This window comes from Acomys minous, assembly GCF_964271855.1.
Source record: "Acomys minous genome assembly, chromosome: 7".
Lineage (NCBI taxonomy): Eukaryota > Metazoa > Chordata > Mammalia > Rodentia > Muridae > Acomys > Acomys minous.
This window is the reverse complement of record NC_140488.1, coordinates 80,870,983-80,883,754: the sequence shown is the minus strand read 5'-3', so window position 1 is coordinate 80,883,754 and position 12,772 is coordinate 80,870,983. Positions and strand designations below refer to the sequence as shown.

At 42.1% G+C, this 12,772-nt stretch overlaps 1 protein-coding gene across 2 annotated transcripts in view; it reads right to left on the bottom strand.

Annotated features, from left to right (window-relative positions):
- Positions 1–325: 325 nt before the first annotated feature.
- LOC311601686 (uncharacterized protein CXorf58 homolog) overlaps positions 326–12,772 on the bottom strand; it is a gene marked incomplete at its 3' end in the record, with an annotated part of 30,644 nt that continues 18,197 nt past the window's right edge. For both annotated transcript variants that reach the window (XM_084789358.1, XM_084789359.1), the window contains exons 7-10: positions 10,835–10,966; positions 5,863–6,092; positions 2,496–2,658; positions 326–496 (exon numbers count right to left, since the gene is read on the bottom strand). In XM_084789358.1, coding sequence (XP_084645484.1) covers positions 326–496; positions 2,496–2,658; positions 5,863–6,092; positions 10,835–10,966 — 696 coding nt within the window. The remainder of the gene's footprint in view (positions 497–2,495; positions 2,659–5,862; positions 6,093–10,834; positions 10,967–12,772) is intronic.

The following is a 12,772-nucleotide window of genomic DNA, read 5'->3' as shown; positions in this document are numbered from 1 at the left end:
GAATAGCTCCTCATCCTGGGAATTCAAATGTTTATGGCCTGGTCAAATATTTTTTTAATGAAAAAAATCAACATTCAATCAAATTCTTAGGGATTAATTTTTGTCTCATTTCTTGAACAAAACTGTATTTTCTAGTTTCAGGACATCTAATGGAAGTAATTGATTCAGGTTAAAACCCATTTCTGCCTCCAATAATGCAAAAGAGCTTACAAGTATGTCATGCAATGGGTTAAGAAAATACACTGAAGACTTCTTTGTACTTAATTGCCCTTTATTTATAGAAAAGAAAACAATATTGTCAAACTGTTTCTGTCAATTAAGTGTTTCAAAACAATGAAGAATGTTTAACATAGAGGTCTTGATACCAGGCAAATAATTCCTTTTCTTCTTTTTCCAGTGTTGTGTCTGTTTGGGATTTTTCAACTGTCAAAATAGTAAACGATGGCGAGCAGAAGATGACCTTCTCCTTCGTTTGTGATCTGTCTGTTTGTGCTTTCTAGGTGGGATTACAAATAAAAGGAGATATTTTGCTTTTACTACTTTGTATTTTTATTCTTTATTTTTACTTACTTTTACCTTCCAAACATTTATAGCAGAATTAAGAATATTTTAATATACTTATTTACTCTGTGTGTATGTGTGTGTGTGTGTGTGTGTGTGTGTGTGTGTGTGTATGTGTGTGTATGTGTGTGTGTCTGTGAATATACAAATGCCATGGCAGAAGAGTGTGAAGGTCAGAGATAACTTTTTGGAGTTGGTCCTCTCCTTCTACCATGTGGATGGAGTTTGGGGACCTAACTCAAGTTCGGCAGCAAGTGCCTTTCCTTGCTGAGTATCTCAGTAGCCCAGCAGAATTAAAAAAAAAAACAACCAACAAGGTAGTGTATCAAAACATGTTCATTAACAATATCCCTACAATGTGGCAGTATAGAGGCAGATTTTGCATAGCATAGCTTCCCTGCTCAAATAGAACGTCACAGCTCTATCTACTCAGGAGGCTGAAGCAAGACTATTACTTGAGCCCAGAAGGTGAGGCCATCTTGGGCAAAAAGGAAAGACCCCATGTCTCAAAAACAACAGAGGTAGGCCCGTGAGCCTCTGATTTAGTTTGAGTATCCACACCAGATAGCTGTTATTCTGAGAAAAGCATTAGCAGGGTTGTGCAGGATTGAGTGCTTGCTTGGGTCTCTTTTCCCCTCCTCTCCCCTCCCTCCCTCTTCCCCTCCCCTCCCCTCCCCTCCTCTCCCCTCCTCTCCTCTCCCCTCCCTCCCCCTTCCCCTCCCCTCCCCTCCTCTCCTCTCCCCTCCTCTCCTCTCCCCTCCCCTCCTCTCCCCTCCCCTCCCCTCCTCTCCCCTCCCCTCCTCTTCCCTCCCCTCCTCTCCTCTCCCCTCTTCCCTTCTCTCTCTTCTCGCACCAGCTTGTGGGGCTTGATGGAATATCTACCAAAAATTGTGTGTAAGAATTCTGTTCTTTAAAAAAGTTTTAAGCTGCATCGGTAGAAATGCTTGCAATAAAAGATTTAAACAATCAAAAAAAAAGTTTAAATCTTCATTTTAACTTTATGTTTACGGGTGTTTGGTCTGGATGTATGTCTGTGCTCCGTGTGACTTTGGGGGCCAGAATAGGGTGTCAAGTCAGTAAAAGATAGCTGTGAACTGGGTGGGCACTGAGAATTGAACCAGACTCCTCTAGAAGAGAACGGAGCCATCTCTCGAGGACACTTATCCATCTTTTTATTTTTTTCATTTTTGAGACAAGATCTTGCTGTGCAGTTTAGCTTGGCTTTGAGCTTAATAATATAGTCCAGCTTGCCTTGAACTCATGATCTCCCTGCTTCTGCCTTCTTAGTAATAGAAAGTGTGTGCTACCATGCCTGGAAGTTTAAGAACTGAAAATGCAGGTGGGTGTGGTGGCACATCTAAGCAAACCAGGCAGAGGCAGAGGAGGCAAAGGAGGCAGAGGCAGAGGAGGAGAGAGGTAGAGGCACAGAGAGGCACAGAGGGGCAGAGGGGCACAGAGGAGCAGAAAGGGGCAGAGAAGGCAGAGGCAGGTGGAGCTCTGAATTCGAATCCAGCCTGGTTTACACAGACTTCCAAGCCAGCCAGGGGTACATAGTAAAACCCTATGTAAAAAAATTAACGGGCTGGAGAGATGGCTCAGAGGTTAAGAGCACTACCTGTTCCTCCAAAGGTCCTGAGTTCAATTCCCAGCAACCACGTGGTGGCTCACAACCATCTATAATGAGATCTGGTGCCCTCTTCTGGTTTGCTGGTGTACATGCAGGCAAAACACTGTATACTTAATAAATAAATAAATCTTAAAAAAATTAATAACAATAAAAGAAAATGGGTGCTACCGGGATAAAGTACCTTCATACTACCCAGGTATGGTATGCCAAAGGTGTTTCAGGTTTGAACTTGTGCAAATAAAATTATGTATAGAAAGTTTGAAAGTTGTCCAATATAATAAACACGTTTACTGCTTATTAAACTTACAGATACCGCACAGGAAGCCTTTTCCTCTTTAGGTGCCATATAGGCTTTTTTCATTTTTTCAACTTTCTTTTGTGCTTGCTTGGACCGACGACCCAGATGTTTTGTTTTACTCTGCTGTTCCCAGGTCTGGTGAAAAGGACGGACAGTTGTAATGGATGGATACCTAGAAAACATTTGAATTAGAAAAAAAAATTAAAAGAACATAAAGTAAGATTTAAATGTGAAGCAAATTGGGGGCTGGAGAGATGGCTCAGAGGTTAAGAGCACTGTCTGCTCCTCCAGAGTCCTGAGTTCAATTCCCAGCAACCCACATGGTGGCTCACAACCACCTATAATGAGATCTGATGCCCTCTTTTGGCCTCTGGGTGTATATGCAGGCAAAGCACTATATACATAATAATAAATAAATTAAAATTTAAAATGTGAAGCAAATTGTAAACTGTAGCACATTCTCTAGCATACTGATAGAGCTCAGTATGTGCAACTGCGCTGCATGCCAGATTTTAGGTTAAAGCTGTCGTTTCTATGAGTTTGCATAGCATTGTTCTTTTTTTTGTTGTTGTTGTTTTGATTTTTGTTTTGTTTTGCTTTTCGAGACAGGGTTTCTCTGTATAGCACTGGTTGTCCTGGAACTCACTCTGTAGACCAGGCTGCCTGCCTCTGCCTCCCGAGTGCTGGGATTAAAGGTGTGCTCCGCTACCACTTGGCATGGCATTGTTCTTTATCTGGTATTTGTGGAGGTATGTGTATAGGTGATGATGGTGTTGATAACTCTGGTGACAAAAGTGTCAAAATCTGCTATCAATTAAAAATAAGCCTCCCTAAAAAACACTGTGTAGTGATCACTTCAAAAAAAATTTTTTTTGAGACATGGCAACACTATGTCGCCCAGGCTGGCTTCAATCTAACAGATACAAGCCCTCACCACGAACTTTTAAACACTGTAAATAACACCAGAATTTACATTTCATAAGTTGAAAAAACAAGCTTCTTTTAAAAATTAATTTTAACCTATTTGTTTTGTTTTGTTCTTTGGCACGGGGTCTCTCTGCATAGGCCTGGCTGTCCTAGAACTCACTCCATAGACTAGGCTGGCCTTGAACTCAGAGCCTGCCTGCCTCTGTCTCCCAAGTGCAGGGATTAATGGTGTGCGCCACCACTCCCTGGCTTTTTACATGGGCTCTGGGGATCTAAACTCAGGTTCTCATGCTTGTGCAGTCTAGCACCTTGTCCCCTGAGCCATCTCTCCAGCCTAGTGAAGCTATTTTATCACATCAGTGTTGGGATCAGATGCCGCGGCTGTCAGGTACTTAGTCCCCTTCGCTTTACTATCACAGGGCAGATCAGTCCACTATCCATCTGCCAGCATCTGTAGCATTCATTCATCCTTAGAACCATCTCTCAGAGCAAGAGTCCATGTGCAGAGATGGCTAAAAGTACCTGAAAAATACTGCTTCTGCTGGCTAACACTTAACCCATGGCCACTGGGTATTCATTAGTGTACCCACTGGGATACCTCTGAGTTGCATGTTGTACGCTGGCTCTGACATTCTCAGGAAGGACAAAGCTCCAGGTAGCTCCAGCGGTTTGCTTGTGCAGCAAACACTTTGTCCCCTGAGCCATCCCTCCAGACTTGTGGAGCTGGCCACGTAGTTCCACTGGCTTGCTAACACTCAGTTAGGTTGCCCTCCTTTCTATTTTCCTGCCCTACCCACTCAGTGGGTCCTGGGATCACCTCCCAAATAAACTGCTCCAACTCAATTCCTGGTCTTAGGGCTTGCTTCTGGGATATCCCAATTTAGGACTTTGTCCAAAGATGCTCTTATGAGAATATTTTTCTTCTTCAGTTGATTTAAAATTTGGCTAGCTGTTTGACTCCTAAATGACTCATTCTTGGATAATCAGCAGCATGAATCCAAATAGCAGGGAGCTCAAGGTTATATATGGCAGAGAGGAAAATGACATCATTTATTTGACCTTGGTGGTAATAGGGTTAAGTTCTATATTCAATACTCATATGTATGAGCTAGAGAAAATCTATTTCCTGATGACAGACTGTGCCTTGCACCAGCCTATTTGTCTGGAAAATGCACAAGCTTGACTATAAAATAAAGGAGTTAAATTATGTTGTGGGCTCAGCACCTTTCGTCTTCATGCCAGAGAGTCTCCATATGGTTGCTTGCCAGTGGCTTCTTTGTAGGCTTAAAGAATATTTCTCATTGCAAGTATACATGTGAAAATAGATTACCAACAAGCCCTCTTGGAGCTGGATGTGCTGGCGCACGCCTTTAATCCTAGCACTCGGGAGGCAGAGGCAGGCGGATTGCTGTGAGTTCGAGGCCAGCCTGGTCTACAAAGCGAGTCCAAGACAGCCTGGGGTACACAGAGAGACCCTGTCTCAAAAAACCAAAACCAAAACCAAACCAAACCAAACAAAAACAAAAACAAACCAGAAAAAGAAAGAAAATATATTACCAACAAGTCCTCTTAAGCCTTATTACCACTTTCTTTTTCTTAATGAAGGCAGATTAATAAATAAATAAGATGCATTGGGTGAGTCTTCATAATGGAAATTAAAATGAATCTAATTGGAACAATCACATTCTGTCCTTGTCATTTCATATATATATATATCTGTATATGTATACACACGTATGTATGTATGTATGTATGTATGTATGTATGTATGTATGACATAGTTTTCCAAAATACAAATTGCTTTTCTTGTTATTGGTAAAGAAGGAAATAATGCTACTGTAATTTATATGCAATTGATCCTAGGCAACGGGAGCCAGGAGAGTGACAGTACAATTATGGCTTTCAACGGGAAGGAAGCAGCCTTCAGCTCCACACTGCACGGCAATGGCTGTATTTATGAAAACAGAAATATTAACAGTTACACGCAGGCCCCTCTCCCCGGAGAGGCACACTCAGCCTCTCTTGCTCTACTGGGGCCCCTCCACTTCCTGACGTAGGGTGGCTCTTACTTCTTGCCAGCATGTACTGTGTCTTATGTTCTCTTGAAAGGCAGCCATGCTAGCCTGAGGCTTTTCTTCCATCAGTGCCGTCTCTGTGTCTACTACCATCTGCTCTAAATAAAGAGTCACCTCTTTACTCCTGTACTGTCCCCACATTAGTCAGGGCAGCCTCTTGCCACCCTGAGGTGCCTGCCTGGTGGTACAAATAACCACTTCAGAACCTTTTAAGTTTGTGTTTCACCTACAAAGTTGCACATGTTTGGTGCAGTCTTCCCCAACTCAAGTTCTCCCATATGCCTTATGATTATCGTTAGTGGGCTGTGTGGCAGAGAGGGAGCGTTCTCAGGAATGCTATTAGTGTTGTAACCTCAAGAAAAATGGCCTTTTACCTAACTTTAGAAACAATCTCTAGCTGGTGCTGACGCATCTCTTCTGTTTGTGGTGTCTGTAACAAATACTTCATCTCTTTTTGTAAACGGTCTGAGATTACTCCCGACTCCGCGTATTCAACTATGTCATACATCATCATTGTCCTGGGAATGCTTCTGAGATTTAACCTTCGCCAGTGGTTGTTCTTGCCACCAGAAGACGCAGGGGTCTCATCCATAAGGCTACAGTACTATATGGGAAAAAATGCAGAATAATCAGTTGTTGGTGCTCCTCTCCAGACTGTGTCAACATCTCTCTCCTATAACTTTCATTCCGACTAGATGTTTCTGTGATCTCCGTTCTTCTTGACTCCCTTCCTGAAGGCAAACCCGTGTGGTGCAGTTTCAGTTCACACAGTGCCGCCCTCACTAAATGTTTCTCTAATGCATAAACCCTGGCACGCACTATTTTAGAAATGGTGTGCTACTCTCTGGTGTTAACTGGAGTGTTTTATTATTTTGACTTGTAATGTTTGTAGGAATACTACTTCACTTTTTTCCACTCTAAAATGATTTCAGATAAGCAATGTAACAACATAATTTATAGCTGGGGGTGGTGGCACATGCCTGTAATCTCAGCACTCTGGGGGGCAGAGGCAGGCAGATCTCTATGAGTTCAAGGCCAGTCTGGTCTACAGAGTGAGTCCAGGATGGCCAAGGTTACACAGAAAAACCCTGTCTTGAACACCGATCAACCAAATAAAACAAACTCCCCCAAATTTATATACTCAACATTCTAGATGTGTGTTTGAGAGATAGGAACAGAGGGTGAGGGGCTCCAGTGCCAGAATGAGGCCTTTAAGGGCTATGACATCCTCTCAAACTTCCATGTGCACACCAGTCCACACATACACACAAGCATGCACACATAGCCCATTTTGCCATGCAGAAATGTCAGTTGCCACCGTTTGGTTGAGTAGTTACCAGTCTTTCAACAAGAGACGGGCAGCCCCAGTTCTCCCAATATAACTGCAAGCCTTTGCATCAAGCACAGACTTTGCAGCTGGATCCGCATTACATTAGTGACAAGAGTGCAATCATATGTAGTGACAAGTCATGTCCTGTCTCTAAAACTCTCCCAGTGTTTGGTACTGTAAATCCATTAATGAATTCACACACAGACAGCAATTATGTAGTTGTGTGGCCTCTTTGTCTCACAATGATATACCCATGTGACATTTTCCAAAAGCTGATAATCAAAAGAAGCAATCGAGGGCTGGAGAGATGGCTCAGCGCTTAAGAGTACACGCTCCTCTTACAAAGGACCCGAGTTACATTCCTAGCGTTCACCAACCACCTGAAACTCCACCTCCAGGGGACCCAGTGCAGTCTTCTGGCCTCCTTGGACACCTGCACATATATGCACACGATCTTGCCCCATTCACATGATTAAAATAAAAAAAATCTCTTTAAGAGACAAACTTGGCCAGCAAAGAAACCAGATGTGGTATCACTGGAAGTGAAATTGGCATCCAATGTAAAGTGAGGTGTAGAGGGAACATGCGGCTATGAAAGGCTGCCCCTGTTTAAGAAACTGGAAACGATACATAATAAATAAATAAATAAATCTTTTTAAAAAACCAACAAAAAGGGGGCTGGAGAGATGGCTCAGTGGTTAAGAGCACTGACTGCTCTTCCAGAGGTCCTGAGTTCAATTCCCAGCCAACCACATGGTGGCTCACAACCATCTATAATGAGATCTGGTGCCCTCTTCTGACGGGCAGGCACACATGGAGACAGAACAGTCTATATAATAAATAAATAAATCTTAAAAAAAAAAAAAAGAAACTGGAAAAGCTGAACAGCTAGACGGACTTGGTGAAGGTGAACTCACCAATATAAAAGGCTGTGAGAAGAATGAGGTGTTATTGGCAGAAAAGCCTTCATATTCTAAGAGCCAACATACTTTGAAGCATATAAAATCTCAAGACCAAAATGTCAGCAACTGATTCAAACTTAGTGTGGCAGCTGATGGAGACTCGGCAGGGACAGTTGGTCCCTATTGTAACGTACAGGAGAACAAGAGGGCAAATATTCTTCCAAGTACTCTTTTGGTAGGTGGTAGACTGAGGGTGGAACCTAGGCCTTGTGTGTGCTAGCTGGGCAAGTGTTCTACCCCTAAACCTTTTTTTTTTTTTTTTGATACAGTCTTGCTAAGTTACCAAGGTTGGCCTTGCACTTACTCGGTACCTCAGGGAAGCTTTGAGCTTGTGATCCTTCCGTATCAGGTTCCTAAACATCTAGGATTATAGGCCTGAGCCACCCAAGAGGTTTCACATCATTCTTGATTATGCTCCGCCGCCTGTCCCCCCATGGCTTTTCTTTGTTTTGACTATGCTAGGGATCAACCTCAAGGCACTGTACCATTGAGCTACACCCCCAATCTGCTGTGCTCACAGCTTTTTACCGAGATTCACATATCATCTATTTCACCCACTCAAAGTGACCAACTCATTGGTTTTTAGTGTGTCCACTGCTGATTAGGTTTTTACAAAGACATAAAAACGTTCACTCTTGGCATTTCTGAATGTTTTAAATAATACTGTGCTAAATGTTTTGAGTTGTTTATTTCTATTATAAGAGAGCTTTTGATGTTTGCTTTTATTTTGGTTTTGAACTGGATCTTGCTATGTAACTCAGGGCTGCTTGGAGCTCACTGTGGAACTGAGGGTGGCCTCAAACTTGAAATCCTCTTTGCCTTAACTTTCTGACTGCTGAGTTTACAGGCAAACATCAGTTGTTTTTAACGTGCCAACTGATTTTCTTCATTGACTGTTTTTTATGTTTGGGGCTGGAGACATAGCTTAGGGGTAGAGTGCTTGCCTATCATGCAAGAGACCCTGGGTTCGAGCTCCAGTGCTGAAAAAAAAATCAGATCCAGACACATCGGAAAGTATCCCGCAAGGAGTGGTGGCACAAGCCTGTAATTCCTGCGTGTGGATTTACATGAATGAAGGATTAAGCCAATTTGAGCTCGGCCTGGGTTACATGGAATTTTGTCTCAAAACAACAAAAAAATGTGAAATGTGCTTTCTATCGTTTCAGCTCCTATCACTCGCTCTTTTAGTCTCACACTCCCTGTGGACTGACTGGCTTTGTATGTCAACTTGATACAAGCGAGCGCCATCAGAGAAAGGAGCAGCAGTTGAGGAGATGCTGCTAGGAGATCGGGCTGTAAGGCGTTTTCTCACTTAGTAATTAGTGGGGGAGGGGCCAGGCCACCGTGGGCGGGGCCATCCCTGGGCTGGTGGTCCTGGGGTCTATAAGAAAGGCTGAGCAAGCCATGGGGAGTAAGCCAGTAAGCAACACCCTCCATGGCCTCTGCATCAGCTCCTACTTCCAGGCTCCTACCCTGCTTGAGTTCCTGTCCTGACTTCCTCCAGTGATAAGAGTGTGATCTGGAAATATAAGCCAAATAAACCTTTTCCTCCCCAACTTGCTTCATTGCTTTCATCGAAGCAATAAAACCCTGCCTGAGACAGTCTGTCTACTTTATTTCCCAGGAGTGGAGTAGTACAGTCAGTAAACATCTCAGACCTGTCAATGATCTACTCTGCCACTCACTCATTCACTGAGTAACCTTGGGTGAGTTTTTGGACCTCGTTAAAGCTTCATTTTTCTCATCCATAAAGAGCACCACAGCATTTGCGATGAAAGTGTGATATACCTGTGAAGATCTTTTAAAATGCCATTGATTTCCACAAATAATCTCATCTCTCTTTGACCCCAGTCTTTGACATATTCACAGCCTATGAGTTGGTGACTCATGTCCTTAGCAAAGATAGATGGCATTCCCAGCTTTATTTTTTGATCTAATTCCCTAGTCTCATAGGCTAAGTCCCTAAGAAAACACAATCAAGAGGCTCTAAGGCTCTGTACTAACTTCCTATGTCAAGAGAGGTGCCCGAATGAAGAAGCTGAGGTCACATGTTATTATTACATTAGGAATCAGAATATTGGCAACTTTGATTTCTTCATTGACTGCCTCTGAGGACTGTTAGGAGAATAAATGGGAGTGAGTGTTACAGAAGGATTTATTACTAGTATTCTTATTTGGGTATGGAGCTTCAGTGACCCAGTTCAGTATTGCTTGGTATAGCTATGCAAATCAGAAATTCAGGAGTCATGCCAGACAAATTCCTTCAGCTTCTCTCCTTGTCTGTCACCCAGGGCCACTGCCCTTACTCTGTATCTTGCATCTGTAGACATACAGCCTTAAACTGAGCAAACCACCATTTCTCCTGGTGTATCAAGAATCTTTGAACAGAATTCTCATTGCTTTCTAATTCTTTCTGTATTCTGAAACCAGAGTTAGCTCTTCACTTATTAGCTTAAAACTACGTGTGTGTGTGTGTGTGTGTGTGTGTGTGTGTGTGTGTGTGTGTGTGTGTACATGAGGAGAGCATTTGTGTGAAGTCAGAAGTCAGAAGACATCTTTGTGCAATTGGTTTTCTTCCCTTCTGCCATGTGGGTCCGGGGATCAAACTCAGGATTTCATGCTTGGTATAAAGCTCTTTTACCGGCTAGGCCATCATGCCAGTCTTAAATTGGTAAGTTTTTCTGTCTTTATTTTAAAAAATATTTTAATTTTTATTATCTCTCTCCCCATCATCCGTGTGTGTGTGTGTGTGTGTGTGTGTGTGTGTGTGTGTGTGTGTGTGTGTGTGCTGTACCCTCACAGGCCAGAAGAGGGTGTTGGATCATCTGAGGCTATTGTGACAGGTGTAAGTTCTGGGAACTGAACTCAGGTCTTCTGGAAGCACAGAAAGCACTCTCTTACTCTGAGTCATCTCTCTAGCCCACCAAATGTTAAATATTATGTTGTATGTGTTTTACCACAAAATTTAAAAGGTATGATTCTTTCTTGTTGGAGGATAGGATCAGGAAAGCTTTTTTGTTTGATTTTTTCAATATCTATATATAAATTTCTTACTTGCATATAATCTTGCACTGTGACAACATCCATACGATCGGCTACTTTGAACTTCTGGAAAATATGCTCATCTTCCATAATTTGTTGATAAAATTTCCTTTCCCCCATTATCTTATAAGCATCAGCCACTGCCTACAAAGAAAGTAGATTTTCAAAATAATATACTTTTAATCATTGGCACATATTTTATCTATTTTCTGACAAATATAGCAAAAATTGTTCCTGTCTTTTACAATCTTGTTATTTACAAAAAAGAAATTATATAGCTATTTTTTAGGGGTGGGGAAGGAGTTAAAATAAGGTCTCACTCTGTAGCCCAGGTTGGCCAGAAACTTAGTAGTAAGCCTCATGCCTTAGCGCCCAAAATGCTGGGGCTACAGGCATAAGCCACTGTGCCCAGCTATATAGGGATTTGTTTTGAGACAGGCTTTCATGTAACGCAAGCTTGCCTTGAGCTTGCTGTGTAGTCAAGGACGAACTTAAACTTCTTATCTTCTTGCCTGTACCTCCCAAGGGCTGTGATTACAGGCATGGACTTCCATGTCTGGCTTTTATAGGGATTTTAAAATCATTTGGTATTTGTTCCCATAGCTACTGATGCAGAGTTTTAAAATATAACTACAGGTATAGTTGAGTCTACAGTCTTCAAGGGACCATCATTTTTTTAAAGGTTTGAATTTTGGACTGGAGAGATGATGGTTCAGCGATGAAGACCACTTGCTGCTCATCCAGAGCTTTCACACGACAGTTCACAGCCATCTGTTATTCCAGTTCTAGAGAAATCTGATTCCTACTTCTGGCCTCTGTGGCAACTGCACACATGTGGGGCACAGGCATACATGCAGGCAATATACCAGTATAATATAATAATTGTTTTCAAATCTTAAAAAAAGATTTTATTTTTATATTTGATTATGTGTATATGTATGTGAATTTGTGGATATGAATATTGTGCCCAGGGAGGTAAGAATAGAGTGTCAGAGCTCTTGGAGTTGGGGTTACAGTCAAATGTAAGCTGCCTGATGTGGGTGCTGGGACCCAAACTAATGTTCTACATGGGAACAGTATGTGCTCTTAACTGTTATGATTTCTCTCCAGGCTGGCCAATAGTTTTAAAGGTTTTGTAAATAATTTCTTTATATTTTATGTTTATTGGTGTTTTGCCTGTAGGTATGGCTGTGTGATGGTGTCAGGTCCCCTGGAACTGGAGTTCTAGACGCTTGTGAGCTGCCATCTGGGTGCCTGGAATTGAATCTGGGTCCTCTGGAAGAGCTGTCAGTGCTCTCAACTGCTGAGCCATCTCTTTGGCTCCACGATTTTTTCCTTTTTAAAAGTGTTCTTTTTATTTAAATGAAAGCAAACGAACATTATTGCTGTTAGTGAAAAGAAAACTTAACCTCGTGCTTAAAGAGGGTGCCCTAGGATCTAGAATCCCATGTGTTTCCGGAACTGACACTCATTTCTGTTTGTTAACTCATTGTTTCCAAATGGAAATGTGCATGTGTCAAGTTGCTTACACCTCTCCTTTCCTTTAGACATCATTCTCAGAGAATGATGAGAAAAGCAAAGAAAGAAAATTTCCTTCTTTCTAAATGGTCAACAGTTTACACTCAAAGAAAGTGTCTGAGAGTCCAGGAGAGAAAAATCACAGAAAACAGAGGCTCAAATTCTTTGTCTTGGCCCTAGACACAGTGAATCTTCCCACATATATCAATCTTTCTGATGATAGCTATACATCCTTAGAGAGACTTAAGCACTCCCAAAATATGTGCTGAATCTTCTAACACCTATTTATAATATGTATCCATGCTTCTGGCCACAAAGGGTCTGCTTATGTGGAGGGAGGCTGGCAAAGAAGAAAATTCAAATCTTTTTTCCATTCCAGATCAAATTTTCCCCTGCGTATAACAGAATATGCTATTTGTGAAAGTGTGAAAA